The sequence below is a fragment of the Rutidosis leptorrhynchoides genome, chromosome 3 (genome assembly GCF_046630445.1).
Source record: "Rutidosis leptorrhynchoides isolate AG116_Rl617_1_P2 chromosome 3, CSIRO_AGI_Rlap_v1, whole genome shotgun sequence".
NCBI lineage: Eukaryota > Viridiplantae > Streptophyta > Magnoliopsida > Asterales > Asteraceae > Rutidosis > Rutidosis leptorrhynchoides.
In genome coordinates, this window is record NC_092335.1 from 60,990,550 (window position 1) to 61,012,514 (window position 21,965).

The window sequence follows — 21,965 nt, forward strand, 5'->3', positions numbered from 1 at the left end:
TACTCCCACTTGAGCATTTAATGACCCAATTTGCATTAAATGACTCAACTACTCACAACCGCCCATAAATGGCCAAGACTCGACTTTAATCACTAAGACTAGTGAATTAAAGTCTATTAACTTCGATTAACACAAAACTTAGGGTAATCCATACCCATTTCATCTAATTAGGTCAACTAGTACATTTTGACCCATTTTATAATACTTAGACTCACAATCAAGGCAAACTTACTCATTAACACTTCTTTCATAAATCTTAAAGTGCATTAGTGACTAACAACATCAATTGACACTTACAACCTCAAATCACAAGGCCAAAACCCTAGGTTATGGCTATTAGGGTTTCATTACAAAAACATAACCCAAACTCACCCGTTTTACCACCAAATGGGTCTTACAAATCTCTAGTAACCAAAACCCTAGCCATTAACCAATTTAAAACTCAAAACTTAGAGTTAGAACTTACCGAGACTATCAACGTGTAGCTAGAGATGCAAGGAACAACTTTAATTCTTGCTCTAAAGATCAACCCTTAATCCTTCACTCTCAAATCTCACTTTTAATCCAAATGGGTTTTAAGTTTTGGGAGAGAAATTGGAAAGAAAAGAGAAAAGAAATTAAATTAAATGAACAAGTGGTGGAGGTTTAATGCTCCTATCTGATCTACACATTAAATTACCAATTTGCCCCTTAAATTTATTTAATTTGAGCTAGAATCGGAGTCAGAACTGCAGAGGTGCCGCGGCGCGGCCCATTTGTCGCGGCGCGACCTAACGAAGGAAAAACGACCCCTTTTAACTTAACTTCTAATCTGGAATTGCTTTATATGTCGCGGCGCGACCCAGTTTGTCGCGGCGCGGCATTAGCCGTCACCTGGACACCTCGACAAACTTAAGCAAATTTTGATTTTATTTAATTCGTACACTTAAATCCCGCTTCCTATATTCGCCTAACCTTCAACAATGGTCTCACAAGACTTAACGCTATCAAAACCCACGTATAAACTTGTATATGCACCCATTATCATGTATATATATATATATATATATATATATATATATATATATATATATATATATACAATTTCGCACAATCTAGCGAGTTACAAACGTACAATGATTTAGTATGTACCTTTCGATATGTACGGGAAAAACGGGATGTTACAGACACATGATCAAAAAATAAATTACAAAATAAGCCAACAGTGAAAAAAGTAGATAGTATCAATTTTAAATACCTGCAATCAATTGATGTTTTAGTTCGATTTTGTTCGGGAAAAAAAATTGTTCGACCTTTCCAATTTTCTGTTCGTCCACCATAGTTCTCAGGGTTCTCACCAAATTGGAGTTCTCAGGGGATCCTCTCCTTCGTGGTTAGCTCAATCCGTTTTTCAGTTCCAACTTTTCTGAGCTTTTCCAACATACTATTCTTTATCATCAAACTTCCGACGATTAAGGTCGTTTATGGTTGCCTACAGTTTTCTGCTGCTTCATTCAGCTTTTTCAAAGTTCAATGTATTCATTCATAGGCTGGGTGCTTTTCAAAATTTTAGAATTGAAGATCGTAATTCTAGAAGATAATTGTTATATGTATACATATAACTATTGATGTAGAAAGGCTACGAGATTCGAAATACTGATTGCTGATTCTGGGTAATTGGTATGGCAATTATTGTTATAGGGTATAGATGAATACATGATGGGGTTTCAATGAATATAATGATTTTTCGGAAAGTCCAAATTCATTGAAGTTGCTGGTAAGTTTACTGCTAATGTGGTGGAATATAAACGGTTCCCCGGTAACGATGACGACAGGCAAACTTATATATCGAGGTTATAATAAGGCTAATTCGAATGGAAGTAGAAGTTGATTTGCTGAAGCTATGACAAAATTGGCTAATTTGAAAAAGAGTTAAAATGTTATTTTCGGTAATAACAATGCCAAAGGAGCTAGAACATACACGTGTTAAACGTTTACACAGGTTCCGAGTATTTTCAGGTGCATAACTATATGCATCAATCTCTTCTTCCGTAGATGAAGTGCGGTTGGTTCATCCTATCGATTGAAGTGTTTTCAAGAATTATGAAAGGTTTGAATCGCAGATTGTAATCGTCAAGATACAAATGAGGTTTAAGATGAAATCAAGTGGTAAACTTGAAAAAATGTTTAGTTTCATATGTTATAATCAATATTTTAATTCTTTTTAATTGTCCAATGTTTTTAGTCCACAGTTAGCAGTCCACAATTAGTAATTCAACAATTCATATATAGTTTAATATATTATATTCGAATTAATTAATACATGTCGTGACCCGTTATATACATGTCTCGGACTCGATCACAACTCAAAGTATATATATTATTTGAGAATCAACCTCAACCCTGTATAGCGAACTCGATCATTATAGCATATAGAGTGTCTATGATTATTCCAAATAATATATATAGATGACGTCGATATGATATGTCAAAACCTTGTATACGTGTCCCGATTTAAAGTGCGTAAAAAAAATAACAGAAATTAAATGACAATAAATAAAATTGCGAGAATTTAAATTGCGATAAATAAATTGCGATAATTAAATTGCGATAAATAAAATGTAATACGGAATTAACAGTTAGCTAGGAACAGATAGCTAGGATTTTGTTAGCGTGGATTCTTAACATAATTTCATATAGTTAATTCGTTTGTTTCTAACAAATTTTATTTTGTCAAATGTTATCTTCATTATGCCACTTGTTGGATTCTGATAGGTCAAAATCTAAATATGAAATTGAATAGTTATTCTGTGGTGAACGGATATGTATATCTGTGGATGTAAGTAGGATAGTAAATGACTGTTGAATCAGATTCGAAGAATGTAAAGTGTGACTTATTAATGTGAAATCTAAATATTCCTCGGGTATTACCTACCCGTTAAAATATTTTCACCATTAACAGTTTGTACAAAAGAATTTTTTTTTAATTATAATCTTTATGAAAACATATATACATATATATTTCTTCAGATGTAAATCGTGGATTTAATGAGTCAATATGATATTAAACTCATTTGATTTATCATTAGAACAAGAATATATAATCTCTAAAACATTAGAGATTACATAATCGCCATGTCGAACGAAGATAAATAATATAGAACGGTTCGTAGAACGTTGATTATACTCGAGGTACATAATGAGATGTTGAGGCATGGATTGTTGATGGTACTGGTATTGATGTTGGTGATACTGTTGGTGCCAGTGATGTTGTTGAAGCTGGTACGTTTTGCACCATATTTTCCAAGGCTACAACTCGGGCGCGAAGCTCGTTGACTTCTTCTATTACACCGGGATGATTGTCGATTGGGATGAGCGGATGAATGAGGTTTAGAATCTGAGATAGTATATGATCGTGACGAGATACTCTAGAAATGAGAGAGAAAATGATGTCTCGAACAGGTTCGCCGGTAAGCGCTTCAGGTTCATTGTCAAGAGGCAAATTCGGTTGGTGGAAGGGATCGCCTTCTTCGCGTCTCCATTGATTAAGTCGACTACGAACTCATCAGATGAATTGGGGATGGATGATTGGTTGATTCATTCTGGTGACACTGCTTTCGGAGCTTAGGTGAAACTCCATATCGGAATAGCTGTCGGAATTCGAGGAATTCGAACTGGTTGAGGGATTCATCTCGTACGATTAGATGAAGGATTTTCGATAAGAAATAGATTATAGGATGTAGATTAGTACCCTACAATACATAATTTTCATATGCATATATAATACAAAAATCCCATAAGTTCCGGAGGAATCTACGGAAGTTGTCAGGCAAATGTAACAATAACAGATACGTTAAGATATCAATTTATCTATACACTGTCTATGCAATAGAGGCAGTAAGACGTGTCTAGACTTTAAGGATAATAAGCAGGTAATTTTCTAAGGATGATAAGCAGATGATTTTCGACTAGAAATGATAAGCAAAACTTTTGACATGCAGACACGATCGAAGTCCAGACCCACTAATGCATCTAAATAACTATTAGTTAGACACACTAATGAAAGACCTGGTTCGCTAAGACCACCGCTCTGATACCAACTTTCATGACCCGTCCTAATCTATCTGGACGAATACATTACATTTGGTTACATCGCGAGGTACTTGACCTCTATATGATACATTTTACAAACATTGCATTCGTTTTTAAAAGACAAACTTTCATTACATCGACAGTTAACGGCATGCATACGATTTCATAATATAACCAACTATAATTGACTTAGTAATAATCTTGATGAACTCGACGACTCGAATGCAACGCCTTTTGAAATATGTCATGAATGACTCCAAGTAATATCTCTAATATGAGCAAATGCACAGCGGAAGATTTCTTTCATACCTGAGAATAAACATGTTTTCAAGTGTCAACCAAAAGGTTGGTGAGTTCATTAGTTTATCATAAACATTCATTTCCATCATTTTAATAGACCACAAGATTTTCATTTCTCATAAATATACGTCCCATGCATAGAGACAAAAATAATCATTCATGTGGTGAACACCTGGTAACCGACATTAACAAGATGCATATAAGAATATCCCCTATCATTTCGGGAAATCTTCGGACATGATAAAAACGAATTCGAAGTACTAAAACATCCGGTACTTTGGATGGGGTTCGTTAGGCCCAATAGATCTATCTTTAGGATTCGTGTCAATTAGTAGATCGGTTTACTAATTCTTAGGTTACCAAGAAAAAGGGGCATATTCGGTTTCGATCATTCACCCATATAATGTAGTTTCAATTACTTGTGTCTATTTCGTAAAACATTTATAAACCCAAAAATATATATTGCAAAAGCATTTAAAAAGGGAGTAATGAAACTCACAATACTGTATTTTGTAGTAAAAATACATATGACGTCATTGAACAAGTGAACAATGCAGGGTTGACCTCGGATTCACGAACCTATATCATTTGTATATTTATTAATATACATAGTTGTATTCGAACAAAATATATATAAATGTATCAATTATATCCTTTTTATATTAATACTATATATATGTTTCTTATATTCATTTTGTTATATATATATATATATATATATATATATATATATATATATATATATGTATATATATATATATATATGTATATATATATATGTATATATATATATATATATATATATATATATATATATATATATATATATATATATATATATATATATATAGTATTTGTATATAAATAATAGTAGTCGAAATAATATTTATAGTGGTAAAAATGATAATAATTATAATACTTAATATTACTAATAAGACAATAATGTTAATAATTCTATTAATGATAATAATAATGATACTAATAATTATAATTGTAAAAATATTAATTTTTCCATTAATGATAATTATGATACAGATTTTAGTAATTACATAATAATAATACCCGTGATAATACAAATAATAATGCTCATGTTAATATTAACAATTCTATTATTTATAAAAAGATACTAATACTAATATTTACGAAAATAATAATAATTTGTATTATTTTCATAATGATAATAATCATAATCATAATTTTGATAATAATACTAAAAATCATATTTGTAACCATAGTCGTAATAATAATAATAATATTAAATGAAGTTTCCATCTTAATCCTTATACTATTAATAATAATCTTAATAATTATAATTCTAATAATAATAACAATAATGATATTAATAATGATAATACTAATAATAATAAATATTGTTTATAATGATACTTATGTTAATAATAATAGTAATTATACTAGTAATAACCATAATAATAATTCTTTTAATTATTCTAATAAACATATTACTAATATTAGTAATAACAATAATTAACAATAACAATAATTACTAATAATAATAATAATAACAAAATAATAAGGATAATAATAAAAAAATGGTGACTACCTCACAATAATAAGCTCCAAAAAAAAAAATGCCCTTGCACGGGCTCGAACCCTCGACCACTCATTAAACCAATTACACCCTTAACCATTCTGATGTGTCTTCTTATCTGATTATATCATATTCCAATTAATTATAAACCGTATTCTTTTCTGTTTCCTAATTCCTTCTTCTTCCTCAAACATTAATCGATCCAATTAACCTTCATAACTATAAAAATGAATTTATACTTTTGTTTATGACTTGTAATAAAATCATATAATGTGACTGTGAAAACAAAAAAAATGAAAAAGAAATCGAACAGCAATCTGCTGTTGTCGCTACGGTTTTTAGAAAGAAAAAAAAATTGATTTATTATTTGGTAACGTTTTAGGCCAAAATCATACATGAAATACATTGTAATACACTCTTAGAAACTATAGGAATTAACACTTTCAACAGAAACATTAGAACGAAAACGAATTTCGCGATGAACACAAAGTTGACTTTTTAAGATTAGAACTTTAACTGCCAAATTCGTACTCAATATTGAGAATTTAAACCTGAGATTTTGAGGAAAGATTCACGACATGAATTAGAAACGTTCTGCATTTATGAATTTTGAAAATTTGTTCGAAATCAAAATATGCCCAAAAAGATGGAATACAGAGGTAACGAGCTGTGATATTATTTTTCTATATAAAAAAAATCGGAATGGAGCAAGCGAAGACTTTCTGTGAATAATTGATGGACTCCCTTAGTATAAGATTGATTCAATGTTGTTTTGTAGTGTAGTTGTGGTCGACATGTTATCAAAGGAAAACAGAAGAACAAGGAAATTAAGAAACAGATAAATATTACGTAAATATATCTGTATTTATATGTATATGAAATTTCTGTATTTATATTACTTATATAAATAAATCTATATTTATACATCTCTATTTATAACTTATTATTAATCTTAATACTTAATAAATATACCATATTAATAATAATACACTTAATATTATAAATAATAGTAATAAAATTTATAATGATATGATAGTAATGATAATATTATTATTATTATTAATGATAATGATAATAATAGTTATAGTAATGATATTATTAATAATATTAATATTAATAATAATACTAATTATGATAATACTAATATTATTAGTATTAATAATTAATAATGATATTAGTAATTATAATATTATAACAACTTATGTATATAACAAATTCATATCTATAGATTTTATATTTAAAATAATATTAATAATAATACTATTGATATTAATATTGAAAGTATTGACAATATTTTTCTAACAACTCTATTTATACTTGTAGTATATATACGTATTATTTATAAGGTTTATATATACTACAATATAATAGAAAGCATATATATTGATACATATAGCTTCACTTTTAATAACAATTTAATGATTCTATATTATTATTTTACCTTTTTAATTCAAATGCTTAAGTTATCAAGTTATATTTTATTATTGTTAGTTATCATATATACTTTTATATATATATATATATATATATATATATATATATATATATATATATATATATATATATATATATATATATATATATATATATATATATATATATATATATATATATGGTTAATTATATACCTATTTACAAATAAATTGTCCGTGAATCGTCGGAAATGGTCAAAAGGGTAAATGCATTTATGTAAACTGTTCCAAAGTTTTCGAGACTCAACATTATAGACTTTGTTTATCGTGTTGGAATCATATAAAGATTAAGTTTAAATTTGATCGGAAATTTCCGGGTCGTCACACCTTTGCTCCCTTTCACCATTTAACCTTCCATTTTCACATGTACAGGTGCAATTGCAGATGTATGGTGATTCAAGAGCATCCGTTTCATCATATAAACCCTTCAGCTTGTGGTAATATACTTCAATTGCACAATTATTCTATTTTAGTTGTGAGATATCATTAGCTAATTGATAGATCATGTGTCCTTCATGAATAATGTTCCTGAAGTTCACTCCATAGGCCTGATGCAACAAAGTTGAGACTGTTGCTGATCTCATCTGTAACTGTGTTCAAGATCCAGGAGATGATCATGTCATTGTTCCTCTCCCAGAGTGGCCTTAGGTTTGAATCTCTACTCGGTTCACTGTATTCTTTGGTTACAATTTTCAGCTTGTTCTTTTCATTCAATGCTATCATCATTGAACGTTTCCAGCTTCCATAGTTTTCTGATCCAGTTAGCTTCTTTGAGATTAGAATGAGTCCTGGATGATCATTCTGATGAAAGTAGAGAGGATGATTGTTTGAATTTGTATCTGTAGTGTTGATCAGATCATCAATTGTGTTCGTCATTGTGTTAATTTGATTTGTGAATGATTGATTGATTGATTGAATTTGATTAATTTTGTGATTTTGATTTCCTGTTGCATGTCGCCGGAGTTCAGCCGGAGAAGATGGCCGGAATCTCGACGGTTTACCTGCTCTGATACCATAAAGAGAAATTGAGAGATGGAGAAGATGACATTTCAATTGAGAATTTCATTAATTGGAAAATTAATTACAACAACAATACAATCGGGTAGTTATACTAGCCCTAATCTAATAACCGCTTCTAACGAACTCTAACAAACTATTCTACAATTAAATTAGTCACATGTCTAAATGAGCTATCTAATCTAACTACATATTCTTGCAGTGCATAAAAGACTTCGAGTGCTTGGTGTATTGAACTGAAATCGAGTCCGACAGTAGTCTCTGTATTTGGTTGACCTGATGCATTGACTTTTCATCTGCAGGTGTTGATGCTGCTGGTACTTCTTCTTCAGTTTCAGGTATGTTGTATACACCTTTATTACAATCATATGGGCAAACCTTGAAAAGAAGCTCATTTTATTTGTATCTTTGAAAAACAAGGTCCATCTCAAATCCGCATCTTTCATGCATAACATCGTTTCAGTAGAGGCGGAGTTACCTATTGGGTACTGTGGGTAGTGTAAAAAAATAGATTTTGTGTACGTGACTCCATCCAAAATCTTATGTGCACCGATGGCATTTTTATTTTGAAATTATCACCTAAATATCCATTTTTTCTATCTTTTTTGCCTCACTAACCTATAAAAAATAGTTGACAATTCGTCCGCACAAGGCGCAATGTGCCACTTTGCGACCTTGCGACGCAAGGTGCCTCTTGCGACCTTGCTTTTACCGGGGAGCAAGGACGCAAGGTGCCTCTTGCTCCTGCCTACATATCATAATCAATGTTTTCTTCAGACATTTCATCAAACACCTTACGTGCACTATTTCAACCACTCCAACTATTCCAAGCACTACCTCCTCTTCTAATGAGAATATATCTTGAACAATTTTCAATCCATTTAACATATCTTTTTGGATGTAACACGTGCAAAAACCAAAACAAAAACTAAAATCGAGTCATTTTTAAGTACATGGTTCGACAATGTCGTTAAACACTTAAGGAGCAAGTAAGGTGTTTGATGAAATGTTTGAAAAAAACATTAATTATGATATGCATGCAGAAACAAGAGACACCTTGCGTCCTTGCTTCCACCGGAGAACAAGATCGCAAAGATGCACCTTGCGCCCTTGCGATTTGTGCGGGCAAATTGTCTGAAAAGAAATTTCTCGGTTTTGAAGCAAAAAAGTTAGAAAAAAGTGACATTTAAGGAATAATTCCTTTTATTTGTAGTCCACAACCCAATTTTAGTTAGCAGACCATGTACTTTTTCTAAGACCATTTTTAACCTTGCGAGGCGTGTTGGTGTGTTGCTGGGTAGGGTTGGGTGGTTGATGAGCGTGCTGCCAGACTGCTGTGTAATGGGTGGCGTGCTGAGTGGCGTGTTGTTGGGTAGGGGTGGAGTATTTTTTATTTCTTTTTCATTTTTCATGTATTTATTTTATTTTGTTTAATTATTTATATTATTATTTTGAAATTATAATAACAAATTAATTTAATAAAACACGCTAAAATTAATAATAAAAATACGATTACATTAAAAAAGTCCTAAAAATAGAAAATTACAATAAATAAAAAGACGACCTAAACTTACTTTATTTTTTAAAAAAGTCCTAAAAATTTAAACTACTGCTCGTCGTCTTCATCCGACAACTGAATTAAGTCACCGTATTCTTGGAGCAAGTTCTTCTTCATCTTAATGCAACGCTTTCTCTCTTTCGGGTTCGCGATGTTATTAATGTCCAAGTTCGACAGAAATTTTGTGGCTTCGAGTGCGGCTATTTAGACATGTCTCTTCTATTTATTCATATATATTTTTAAAAATGAAGCTTGTAAAATTAGATTTGGGTAGTCCAATGCATGAGGAATTTTTGAATGATTGCCTTATTGGTTTAATAAAAAGACACTTTCTAGCGTTTCGAATGAAGCAATTAAAATTTCGAAATGTATCTTGATTATTTTGTTTGTAGTTAATATAGTAATAGCTTGTGAATTAAACTATTATAGTTGATAGTTGATATATGTCGATATTATTTTGTGACCCCAATTATTTAAAATCATGCCTCCACTCCTGTTTTAGTAGATTCATAAATGAATTTAATCGCTTTAAGAGCAAATTTTAACTGTTATAAAATTAACTTTAAAGTACTCAAGTTCGGGAAACTAGTTAGCCATGTTAATATGTTATTGTGTGTTATGGCATCAAAGGAATATAAGTTATACAACATGAGAGTCATGATACAAATCATTGAGATCGTAAAATATATACATACATGCGTACGCCAATAAAAACAATAAATTAGTGGATTTACATACTATTCTTTAAGAAGACCACTTCAATATAGAAGAAGAGCATGAACTGTTGGAAAATAAGGTTGTAATTGATAATTCGATTGGTTCTTGAATCGTGAAATCCAAATTCCCAAATTAGTATTTGGACCCTACCAGCCTCGGCTATCACGAAATTCAAATTGGGATAAGACAAGAACGCATTCGATTGCAGGCAAGGACAATCGAATCTAAGGTATTAGAGAGAATGTATTTTCTGTATTTTTGGATTGAAAAGCACGTAACTGATGGTACAACTCTTTGGCATTCACCTACATTTTACAAGTAACATTCTCCCCTTCACATCAACCTCATATTGTATAAAGTTATCATCACCACAAGTCAAAACTTCCCCTAATGGAACCTACAAAATATATACCCCAGAACCTAACAAAGTGCCAAACTTATTACAGCAGATGGTGTGAATCCATCAATTGGATTCTTTCAAGCTTTTGAATCTGCTGATAGTCACAAATTGATAAGCTCACTTACGTAAGTTTATTATTGATCTTTTTCATAACATTAGGTAAGCACTTCGAGATAATCATCGACTAAATCTCTACCGTATATACTTATAGTACCACCAACTATAATACTCCCTTTGTCAAAAATAAGTTACATGTTTTGACTTTTGAGAGTCTTTATTTTTTAACTTCCGGCGAAAATTCCGGCACCGGTCGTCTTCTCCGGCGAGATTCCGGCGAGTTGACCAAACTTTGACTGCGTTTTCTGGGCTCGTTATATCTCCGTTTAAGTCGCCATTTTTTGCGTTGGACTCGGTTCGACGAGACGAATCCAATGGTACACTCAAAATTGAATTTTGAGAAAACTTCAGAAGACTCAAAAACTCAACCAACGTCTCTAACCAAGCTCTTGATACCACTTGTTAGGAAGAGGGGATCGCCTGGACGTTGGGAGATATAAATTTGAGAGAAAAACAACTCTATTACTCACAAGAATAGATTTACAGAGTATTACAAAACTTTTACAAAAAAAAAACTCTCAAAACTCACACACACTCTCTAGGTTGTGATTACACTTCTCTGAGTGATTTAGGATAATTTACAACTGAGGTTTGCACCTCTATTTATAGTAAAAATTCTATGGCGGTGGAATGGTGTGAACGGAGAACGTTGGCGGCCGTCATCGTCATCAACTTTGCTACTTCCATATGAGTTGTCAAGGTTGCCTACTTTGAATATCTAGAAGGTGAGCTTCTAGATTGTAGGCTGGAAATCTTCAATTGTGCCAAACTTATTACAGCAGATGGTGTGAATCCATCAATTGGATTCTTTCAAGCTTTTGAATCTGCTGATAGTCACAAATTGATAAGCTCACTTACGTAAGTTTATCATTGATCTTTTTCATAACATTAGGTAAGCACTTCGAGATAATCATCGACTAAATCTCTACCGTATATACTTATAGTACCACCAACTATAATACTCCCTTTGTCAAAAATAAGTTACATGTTTTGACTTTTGAGAGTCTTTATTTTTTAACTTCGAATTTAATTTTTGTTTATTTGTGTTATACAATACTTGGACAAAACTTTTACCAATGAGAAGACATTTAAAACACATCCCATTCAGACCGACCCATTTCCAGTAACATCTTTCCAAACTCTATCTTTTTAAATAAAAAAATGAGGAGATGTGGGTACCTGGTGAGGAGAGGTTTTACTTTTAATGATGATAACACTAACCAATATTAAACGGACTGCTACTTGAAGATAAAATCGGATGTTGAATTAAAAAGATTTGAGAATTTTGATTCGTAACACCACTGCCATCATTTTTCATTTGCATCTTAGCCCTCATTTAGTCCTCGAAAACACCGTTAGCAGAGGATTGCAATCATTTATTTCCGGGAGATTCGCCCTCATTTTTGTTATGTGAGATGTTTGAGAACAAATTTGGGTTTCTTGTAGCAGGAACCTGCTATTAAAACTCAGTTATAAATATGTATATTCAACATTTAATTTTCTTCCATCTCTAAATCAATCATCTACGTTTTTCTCTAAGATAGTTCTCGTAGACACCAACCGAAGCGCATCAAAAAGTACCTACAGCTCATCCGCCAGCGATGAATACTCTTCCGTGGTTCATAAGGTTGGTTCAGGCGCTCTCAACCACCATCATCCACCGCTAAGATTGTTGCTACTGGCGAATCAAATATGATATAAAGACAACAACAACTGATGAGACTACTGGAAACGGAAAGGGTATATCCCACACTACGTTGGCTTTGATTGTCAAAAACAAAGTTAGCAAAACCAGTATCAACCTAAGCCCTGTGTTGAGTGATTATTTATCTCAATTCATATGGTAAAATATTTCAAGTTGCAAAAACAAAATATGAACCTAAACCCTGTGTTACATGTACGGATTCACTGTTTATACATGTTGAAACCAAATTATCCCTAAAGTTCGGTCACATCGATTGGAGTGAAAATATTACGACCTTCTTTATCAATATCAAGTGTGTCCAGAAAATTCTGAAACGCTCGCGGAGTAATACGCCTCTGGTGTGAAACCGCAAAAGGCTCTAGGGAGGCGTATCAATCGGCAACCATTTCAGAACATTCTTGACACACCGGAGAAAGAAGGTCGAAACATTTTCACTCCAATCGACATGACCAAACACTGGGGCAATTTTGTTTCTAACGAGTTAAACGATGAATCCGTACATGTAACACGTGGTTTAAGTTCATATTTAGGTTTTGCAACTTGAAATATTTTATCATTTGAATTGAGGAAAATGATCATGTAACTTGAAATATTTTATCACTTTCCTGGAATTTCTCGTGTTCTGTTGAATGGTCAACCGACGGACATATATGAGCAGATTTTGACGATCATATAATCGACGAGTGCATCATGGATGTCTCAACGTGTAGATGTGACCGGTCAAAGAACACAAGCTGTAGTCACGAAAGTTGATTGAAATCTTGATGGACCGCGATAAAAGTTGACGCCTAATGGTGTTAACATTGGTTTTGGCTACATTTGTGTCAGGAACCGAGTTGGTAATGAGAGCTATGAAGAAGTGAGGATTCAAGTTGTTAGATTTATCGGGTAGTTGATAAATCCATCTATAATTATTTGGTATATATGTATCCATAAAAATCGACCTTCCATCGTTGTTACAATTTCCGTTGTTCCATTACCGACGTTCTCATTATCGCCACCACTAATCACGTCAAACGTAAGTTCTTTCAACTTCTTTCGAAATCCTCACATATTGAATATATTCAAATACAAATAATTAAGAAATGAGAGGGTAATATAAAAATAATAAAATTAAAATAGACTTTTAAACAATTAATACATAAACAAATTTTAGTGAAACGTCATCTAACGTCTAACAGACACTTATCGCTACCGGTCTCGTTACATCATCCACCATCTCCATTAGCCTTCATGTTATCGTCACATCCGATACCATCAAACATACTAAGAAATTGTTTGAACATCTTTCAAAATTCTTTGATGTCGAAATATATTCTTTTATCAATTCATTGATCATTTCTTAATTTGTATATATTTCAACATGAAAGAATCTTGAATATGGGTAAAACAATTTCTTAGTACGTTTGACGGTATCGATTGTGGTGAGAATATGAACCTAATAGAAATGAAACTGTTAGAGGTTGTAACGTGACCGGATGCCGTAAGTATATATGTTAGATGATGTTTCAGGTAAATTTGTTTATTCATTAACTATTTAACATGATATTTTAATTTTATTATTACTCACGATTCATTCATTTCTTAATTATTTGTAAAATTTGTATTTGTATATATTTCAACATGTAAGAATTCCGGAAGAAGTTGAGAACTTCTTATATTTGGCTTGAAGATAGCATGAACAACCGTAATGGGAATAACGATAATTGTAACGACGGTAGCGGTGAAATTTTATGAAAACATATACCAGGTAATTAATTTTGTGCTAATTATACATTCATGTTTTTCTCTATAATAATTGATTCTCAATGTTGAGTGATTATAATACTCCATATTATAGTGGGTGGTAGTATATGTTATATCCCATCCCACATTGGATAGAGAAAGAACATATTGGTTCCTTATAAGTATAAAAATATGCTTAACTAATATCTCCCGCTATGGTTTTATATATAAACCTAGAGATACTAGGTTAGTCTACATGGTTTTATATATAAACCTAGAGATACTAGGTTAGTCTACAAGTACCATTAAAATCAAGTGTTCATGAAGTGTTCATGGCCCATATAATCAAACCAGACATATAATCTCTTAATCAAAATTAGTTACAAACAAATATAAATTTGAAAGAAGAAAAAAATGAACACCTATATAAAAAATCCCAAGAAAACTAACCTTCATGGCTTCATACGAAATTTGCCTGATTTCTATTGTCCAGCCATTATAACTCATAGAACCTTCCATTGTCCAGCCATTATAACTCATAGAACCTTCCACTTTGACCCGCATTTTACATAGCACTTAACTTGCATAACACCACAAAAACAGAGAGTATAACCTATAAATAAAGATATGGAGCAAATAAAAAGTCATATTCATCAAATCTGCCATTTTACATTCTAGCAGCCTCTTCTTATAGAGGAGTCAAGTTCTAGAACCTTCACAAAATAAAACAAAATCAGAAAATTACAAGAGGTTGTTGAGAAAGTTAAGAGGTTGTTACATAGTACAACCTATAGTACAACAAACAGGAATCAAATCTGTTGAACCACTTTTGTTCCATTCTAAGCTTTGTTTCCAAGAAAAAAAGAAACGTATTTTAAAACTACTACAATCACACACATATATGTTGCATATCCATGAAAACATAAAGCATGTGACTGTTAGCCGATATTGTTATTATCATTATTATTGTTATATTTATGCTTTGTAAGCCCATCTCTATAAGGGCCCATTAGGTTTTAGTTGTTATCTATTTATATTGAGTATTGGCATTCATGACATCAATTTATTAATAATACTCCAAGTTAACATGGTATCAAGAGCCTTAACCTAATTACCCAAAATTCTCAATCGGCCGCACTGCTGCAGCATCAACAAAATTCATCATCAATATTTTCATCGGTTTGTATTTATTTTCAATCCATTTTATATATCAATATTTCAATTAAATCTACTTGTCGAACCCACCGTTTATAAACATTGAAGACACAAAAATTGTATATATCAGTATGCCGACATCTTTACCAAAGGCCTTCCTACTGTTCTTTTTGATGAGTTCAGTACTAGTTTGAGCGTTCGCTCAGCTCCCGCTCCAACTGCGGGGGGATGTTAGCCGATATTGTTATTATCATTATTATTGTTATATTTATGCTTTGTAAGCCCATCTCTATAAGGGCCCATTAGGTTTTAGTTGTTATCTATTTATATTGAGTATTGGCATTCATGACATCAATTTATTAATAATACTCCAAGTTAACAGTGACATGGTTATCGAAAGCAAGTAAAATATTATTTTAAAAATAGGAATGTTAATGGCCTTAAGACATTAGACATCCATTTAAGTAAGGTGCACCCCTCATAATGAGACATAGCAGGTATCACAACTATAGCTTGGCTTGTATCCAACACCGAATCAAGTTGTGTGATTATATGCTTTTCCTTTGATATAACAACCGTATCTATGTGCATATGATTAAATAATTTGAGATGGTATATATCTTACTTGGTTTATGTTTCATGTGTATGGAGAATAGCCAGTTTCGCAATTGGAGTCACCATCAGGATAACCTGTTACTTTAGTCAGTGGATCAATTTGATTGTATTCCACATTGATCACCATTTTCCTCCCTGGATATCATATATATTAGATATAAAAATACATTGAAAAGCTGTAAATACAGGGGTAAATGCAATTTACCATCTGTATGAGTAAACTTAGTAATGCCTCCGATAGCTTCTTTGGCCTCTCGAGATACTAATTATAGAATTAACTTGGTATTCTTTAGAGGCACCAACTTCTAATGCTGCAGGGAATAGCCTAAAATGGAGAACACAATTAAAGCTATATTTCAAATTATTGTCCATGTGAAGACCAATTATAAGACCATTCTAGGCCAACCTTGAAAAGAAGCCCATTTGTATCTTAGAAAAATATATCCCATCTCAAACCAGCATCTTTCATGCGTAACATTTTTTTCGATAGATTCATAGATAAAAAGTCGAGTTCAGGAAACTATTTAGCCATGTTATCATGTTAAATACCATCAAAGGAATACGGAGTATAAGCTATACAACGTGAGAGTTGAGATACAAAATAATGAGACCCTAAATGGCTAAATCATACACAAACACATACGCAGATAAAAATAAAAAACAATAAATAAGAGAGTTTACATACCATTATTTACGAAGACCACTTGAATAAAGAAAAGCATGAACATCACCATGGCCATGAGGTTTTGTCTAATAGACAACAACAGAGTTAATTATTGGAAAATGAAAAGTAAGTGTAATAATCTAATAAGAATTTGATCAATTTGAATGTATGTAACATGTACTCTATACTCGTTGCTCGGGTCTAAAGCAAGCCTGGCATCATTATCAGCCAAGCAGGCAACTTTTTCCTGGAAAACAGTTAGGGTGAGTTGCAACACCTTTTAACTATTGTAACGAGTACAAATAATGAGCCAACATTACCTGTTTCAGAAATTTAACTTATGAAGGTTTAATGCCAAAATAAGCATTTGATTCCAGCAGATGTATCGTAAGTTCACGTGTATTATCTGATGTCATTATCACTAAGGTTACATCTCTTTGGCATTCAACTACATTTTATAATTAACAACATTACCTCATTTATAGAACATGATACATTTATGTTTTTATTAAATAAAATTTTCCAAAACTCAACCTTCAGCCTGCTAGTAGCTAGTTTCAGATAAGAACAATATGGACTCGATGTAATACTGTAAGAAACAAGTTCCAGTAAACAAACCCTCACGAGTAAAAGTTCAAACAAGAACAAATTTTAAACAAATGTTTAAAATCCCAATTTTGATTTGATAATTAGTTATAATTGGCATAAAAACGGTTATTCCATTATATCCAACCAAGCCCTCCTGCAACAAGAACAAATGCAGCATGATCAAGAATAGCTACCCAAAATAACTAACTAAATGTCATATGTAACACAAGTAGCAGTTATGATCAACAGACTAAAGCGACCGAAAAGGATGCTAAAAATAAATAAATTAACAAGATATATTAACAAATTTACTTGAAAAAGCAACGATCTTTTATCATCAACACCAGGTTCAGACCAAAGTTCGAACAAATGACCCTGACCCATTTCCAATAACATCTTTCCAAGCTCTATGTTTTTAAATTAAAAATGATATACTAAGTAACATAAATAAATCAATTATACAAATATAGGTACCCGGTGAGGAGATAGAATGATATAAGTCTATCAATGGCTGAATTCACTGTTGAAGAAGCCCTCTTATTTTATTTTAATACTGATGATAATAACACTAATTACAAACTATGACAGAGACTGCTACTTGTTGAATATAAAAACGGATCTTGAATCAAAAGAGTTGAGAAGTTTGATTCTCATCAATTTGGTTCTCATCTTAGCCTTCATTCAAATCTAGGAAACCCCACTCATCTAATCATTTCCCAAACCGCCCCTCGTGACTTAACATGCAAATTCATACCGACATCGTGTGGTAAAAAGAGGTTCAAAAATGAAATGGGTGTGTAATTTCAAAGGAAATATTTTGCATCCCGGATCGAACTCATGACCTCCTCATATGGGAGTGTAACCTTTGATTGTTGATTACCTTTGGTATTTGTACCGTTTTTTGATATCTTGCAAAGCCCATGTCGCGAATATATGTACATTCGGCCCGTTTGGATGAGTGTTAGTATGCGGTGATGAAGTTAGCTTCAATAATATCATTACTTCTAAGTCGAAGGATTATTTGTTGATTTGTCCTTTGTCAGAGATCGCTGCTTCATTTTTTAGATTTGCGTGGATCGAAATTTTGGGCGTTTCGATAACCTACACCTTTAAGGAAAACGTGGAAGAAATAGTCAAGCTATTTGGTGAGGTGATCCATATAGCTTCTTCTTCTTCTTCTTCTTAACGGTTTGGTCGACATTAATATCAATGATAAGGAGTTCAAAATGTAACGTCTGTTGGAACTCACCGACATATCTAGTTGACCTCGTATTCTTCATAACACGTTTGAGATCAAACTATTGGAATTTACAAATCGTTTCGTGGTCACAATTGGAGCTTTTTCAATCTTGTTTGAAGAGCGTGTAGAGGTCGCTAATGAAATCAATCCCTTAGTATTCCTCCCAAGTTGGTGATGCCATGGAGAAAGTTAATGTTTTTATGAAATCCTCATTGTCTACTGCTCCAATTTTGTTGACTGAGAATGCTTATGTTTCTTGTTTTACGCCTAAAAGTTCAGTCCCTGTTAACGGGCCGAATGGGCATGTTGACAATCAAGATGGTTCGGTTACTGTTAATGGACCAATTGGGTCCGCCGCTGAAATAGATGGGCTTAGTATCCAGCTCGGGTCCCTAAGTAGGCTTAATTTCAAGTCCATATCGAGTGTATCTAGTAGTTAAGTTGAGCTCACTTCTGTAGTGACCCAAACTTTTCCATTTTTATATATTTATATATTAAATGAAATTGATATTTACATGATTAAATGTTTTCAACATGTTAAGCAATCAAACTTATTAAGACTTGATTATTTGAAATGAGTTTCATGTAGACAATTGACCACCCAAGTTGACCGGCGATTCACGAACGTTAAAACTTGTAAAAATTATATGATGTTATATATATATATATATATATATATATATATATATATATATATATATATATATATATATATATATATAGTTAACATGATATTATGATAAGAAAGTATCTCACTAGGTATATTAACAATGAGTTATATTGTAACGACCCGGATTTTTCCGATCGTTTTACACTTATAAGATTAATATTTACATAAATTAAAACTTACCAACATGATAAGCAATCTAAATTGTTGAGATTTATGATTTTGAAAAGAGTTTTACATAACGTTTAACCGTCTAGTTTGACCGATGATATCACGAACTATACAATATATGTTAATTATACGTTTGTGTATATATATGTATATATACATATTTAACATGATTTAAGGATGTTTAAATATCTCATTTTGTATTAATAACAATAAGTTATAAGTATATTTTGAAACTACTAACTTAAGCTTTCAAAACGATAACTATACGTAACGTTATTTGACATAAATACTTACGACCTATAATGTTTATACATATATCGTATATATAATGTATTTAATCACTTTTAAAGACTTAAATACATAAAACAATATAAGTATATTCACAAAAGATAGCTATATTTGAATCCTCATTCCATTTTTCACAAGATTTCTATACGTATATCTAGAGTATATGTACTCGTATCATACCTAGCTTCTATACGTATTTACTATTGGTATATACACATCAAATCACCACCAACCAGCCCTTGTTCATGCCTTATGTATAAGGTAACTACTTTTGTTATTTAGTATGACAATTTCACATGATTAAAAGATCTTTTCACAAAATTACAAATTTATACACCTTTTACACCACCATAAATACATGCATCCATTTTCAATTTTTGGAACATCATTTCTCTAGCTAAACACACACACTTACTAGCCTCATGTCTCTCTAAGAACTCCAGCAAAAATCCTCTCAAGAATCACCTTAAACACCACCATAAAAAGATCAACAAAAACACTACAAAAATACAACTTTCAATTCAAGTTTATGTCTTAAGTTGCTTCCAATCTTTCATCCAATTTCATCACTCTTTTGGTTCTAGGTTTTTACTCCTCTTTTACAGCAATCTTGTCCAAGTAACTTGAGGTAGTAACTTTGTTCATAACCTTATTCGATTCATATATATATAGCTATCTTATTGTATGGTATACAATTTTAACAACAAAAACATAGTTTGAATGATTTCAAACTTGTTTGCAAACTAAATAGATCCTTCTAACTTAACTTTTAAAATACTTCAAGACCTGTAATATAACTTAAATATATGCTAATTTAACAAGGTATAACTTGGTTTTTCAAAGAATACCTTAAAAAACTGTTTTTATGACGTCGGAGTGCAACCGGGGGCTGTTTTGGGTTGGATAATTAAAAACCATCTTGAACTTTGAATTGGAGGTTTATATTCTGGAAAAATGATATTTCTTATGAATATGTTAACACATAAAAATTTCATGATTTAATTCATAGTATAAGTATTTTTAGAAAAATGGTCATTAAATGATGTTTTTGTAACAAAAATGATTAACTTCATAAGTTTCACCAAAATTTGACCTATGACCTATGATTTCGAATACAAACTAAGGTATTTACAGTTCATATTCTTAAAGAGGGACTCGATCCAAGGAAGTGGAAAGTTGAATCAACGAAAACGGAGTTGTAACGAAGAAATTATGACCAAAACAAAATCGGATATCCAAGACTAGTTTAGCCACGAAAATAATTGGAGAAAATTAAATAAATCACATCTTCCTAAAGTAACATGATATTTTATACATATGTACTCATAATTTAATTTTATATGGTTCAGGATCACCCGTAAACAATACGAGAAGATTAATCATAAGATCCCATGATTGTACGCAACACGTCATTTGACAACACCGGTACTTTATGTACGCAACACGTCATTTGACAACACCGGTACCATGGGTCAAGATTAATCTCGACCAATACATATACGATGGGGATTTTATTTATTTCATTGGGGGTTTATTAAACAACTAAATATGAACCATTAAAATTGAATTACTAACATCGGACTGCTAACTACGGACTAAGGAATTATTAAAAGTATTAAAAGTATTATAAGTATATATATGTGACGATTGTTTAAAAAGAAAAGGTATTGATATATTATATATGGATAGGTTCGGAGACCAAGTCGAAATTACATATCTTCAAGACAAAAGTGAGTATATAGTCCCACTTTTAAACTCTAAATATTTCGGGATGAGAATACATGTATTTTATGTTTTACGCTATGGACACAAGTAACTGAAAAATATATTCTACGTTGAGTTGTACCACTGGCATACTTCCCTGTAGCTTGGTAACTAATATTTACAGCGGTATTGTAAACGCGAATCCTGTTGATAGATCTATCGGGCCTGACAACCCCAACCGG

At 31.8% G+C, this 21,965-nt stretch overlaps 1 protein-coding gene and 1 pseudogene across 1 annotated transcript; both read right to left on the reverse strand.

Moving 5' to 3' along the window:
* Window positions 1-7,905: 7,905 nt before the first annotated feature.
* On the reverse strand, window positions 7,906-8,268 carry LOC139900022 (uncharacterized). The gene has a single exon (XM_071882836.1). It carries the CDS (start codon window positions 8,266-8,268, stop codon window positions 7,906-7,908), a length of 363 nt encoding a protein of 120 aa, XP_071738937.1.
* Window positions 8,269-15,196: 6,928 nt separating this feature from the next.
* LOC139900023 (UDP-sugar pyrophosphorylase-like) lies at window positions 15,197-21,469 on the reverse strand (annotated as a pseudogene).
* Between the last annotated feature and the right edge of the window lie 496 nt (window positions 21,470-21,965).

Bases quoted from the DNA above. Each gene is read 5' to 3' on its own strand.
- LOC139900022 (XM_071882836.1), bottom strand. From the start codon at position 8,268: ATGACGAACACAATTGATGATCTGATCAACACTACAGATACAAATTCA.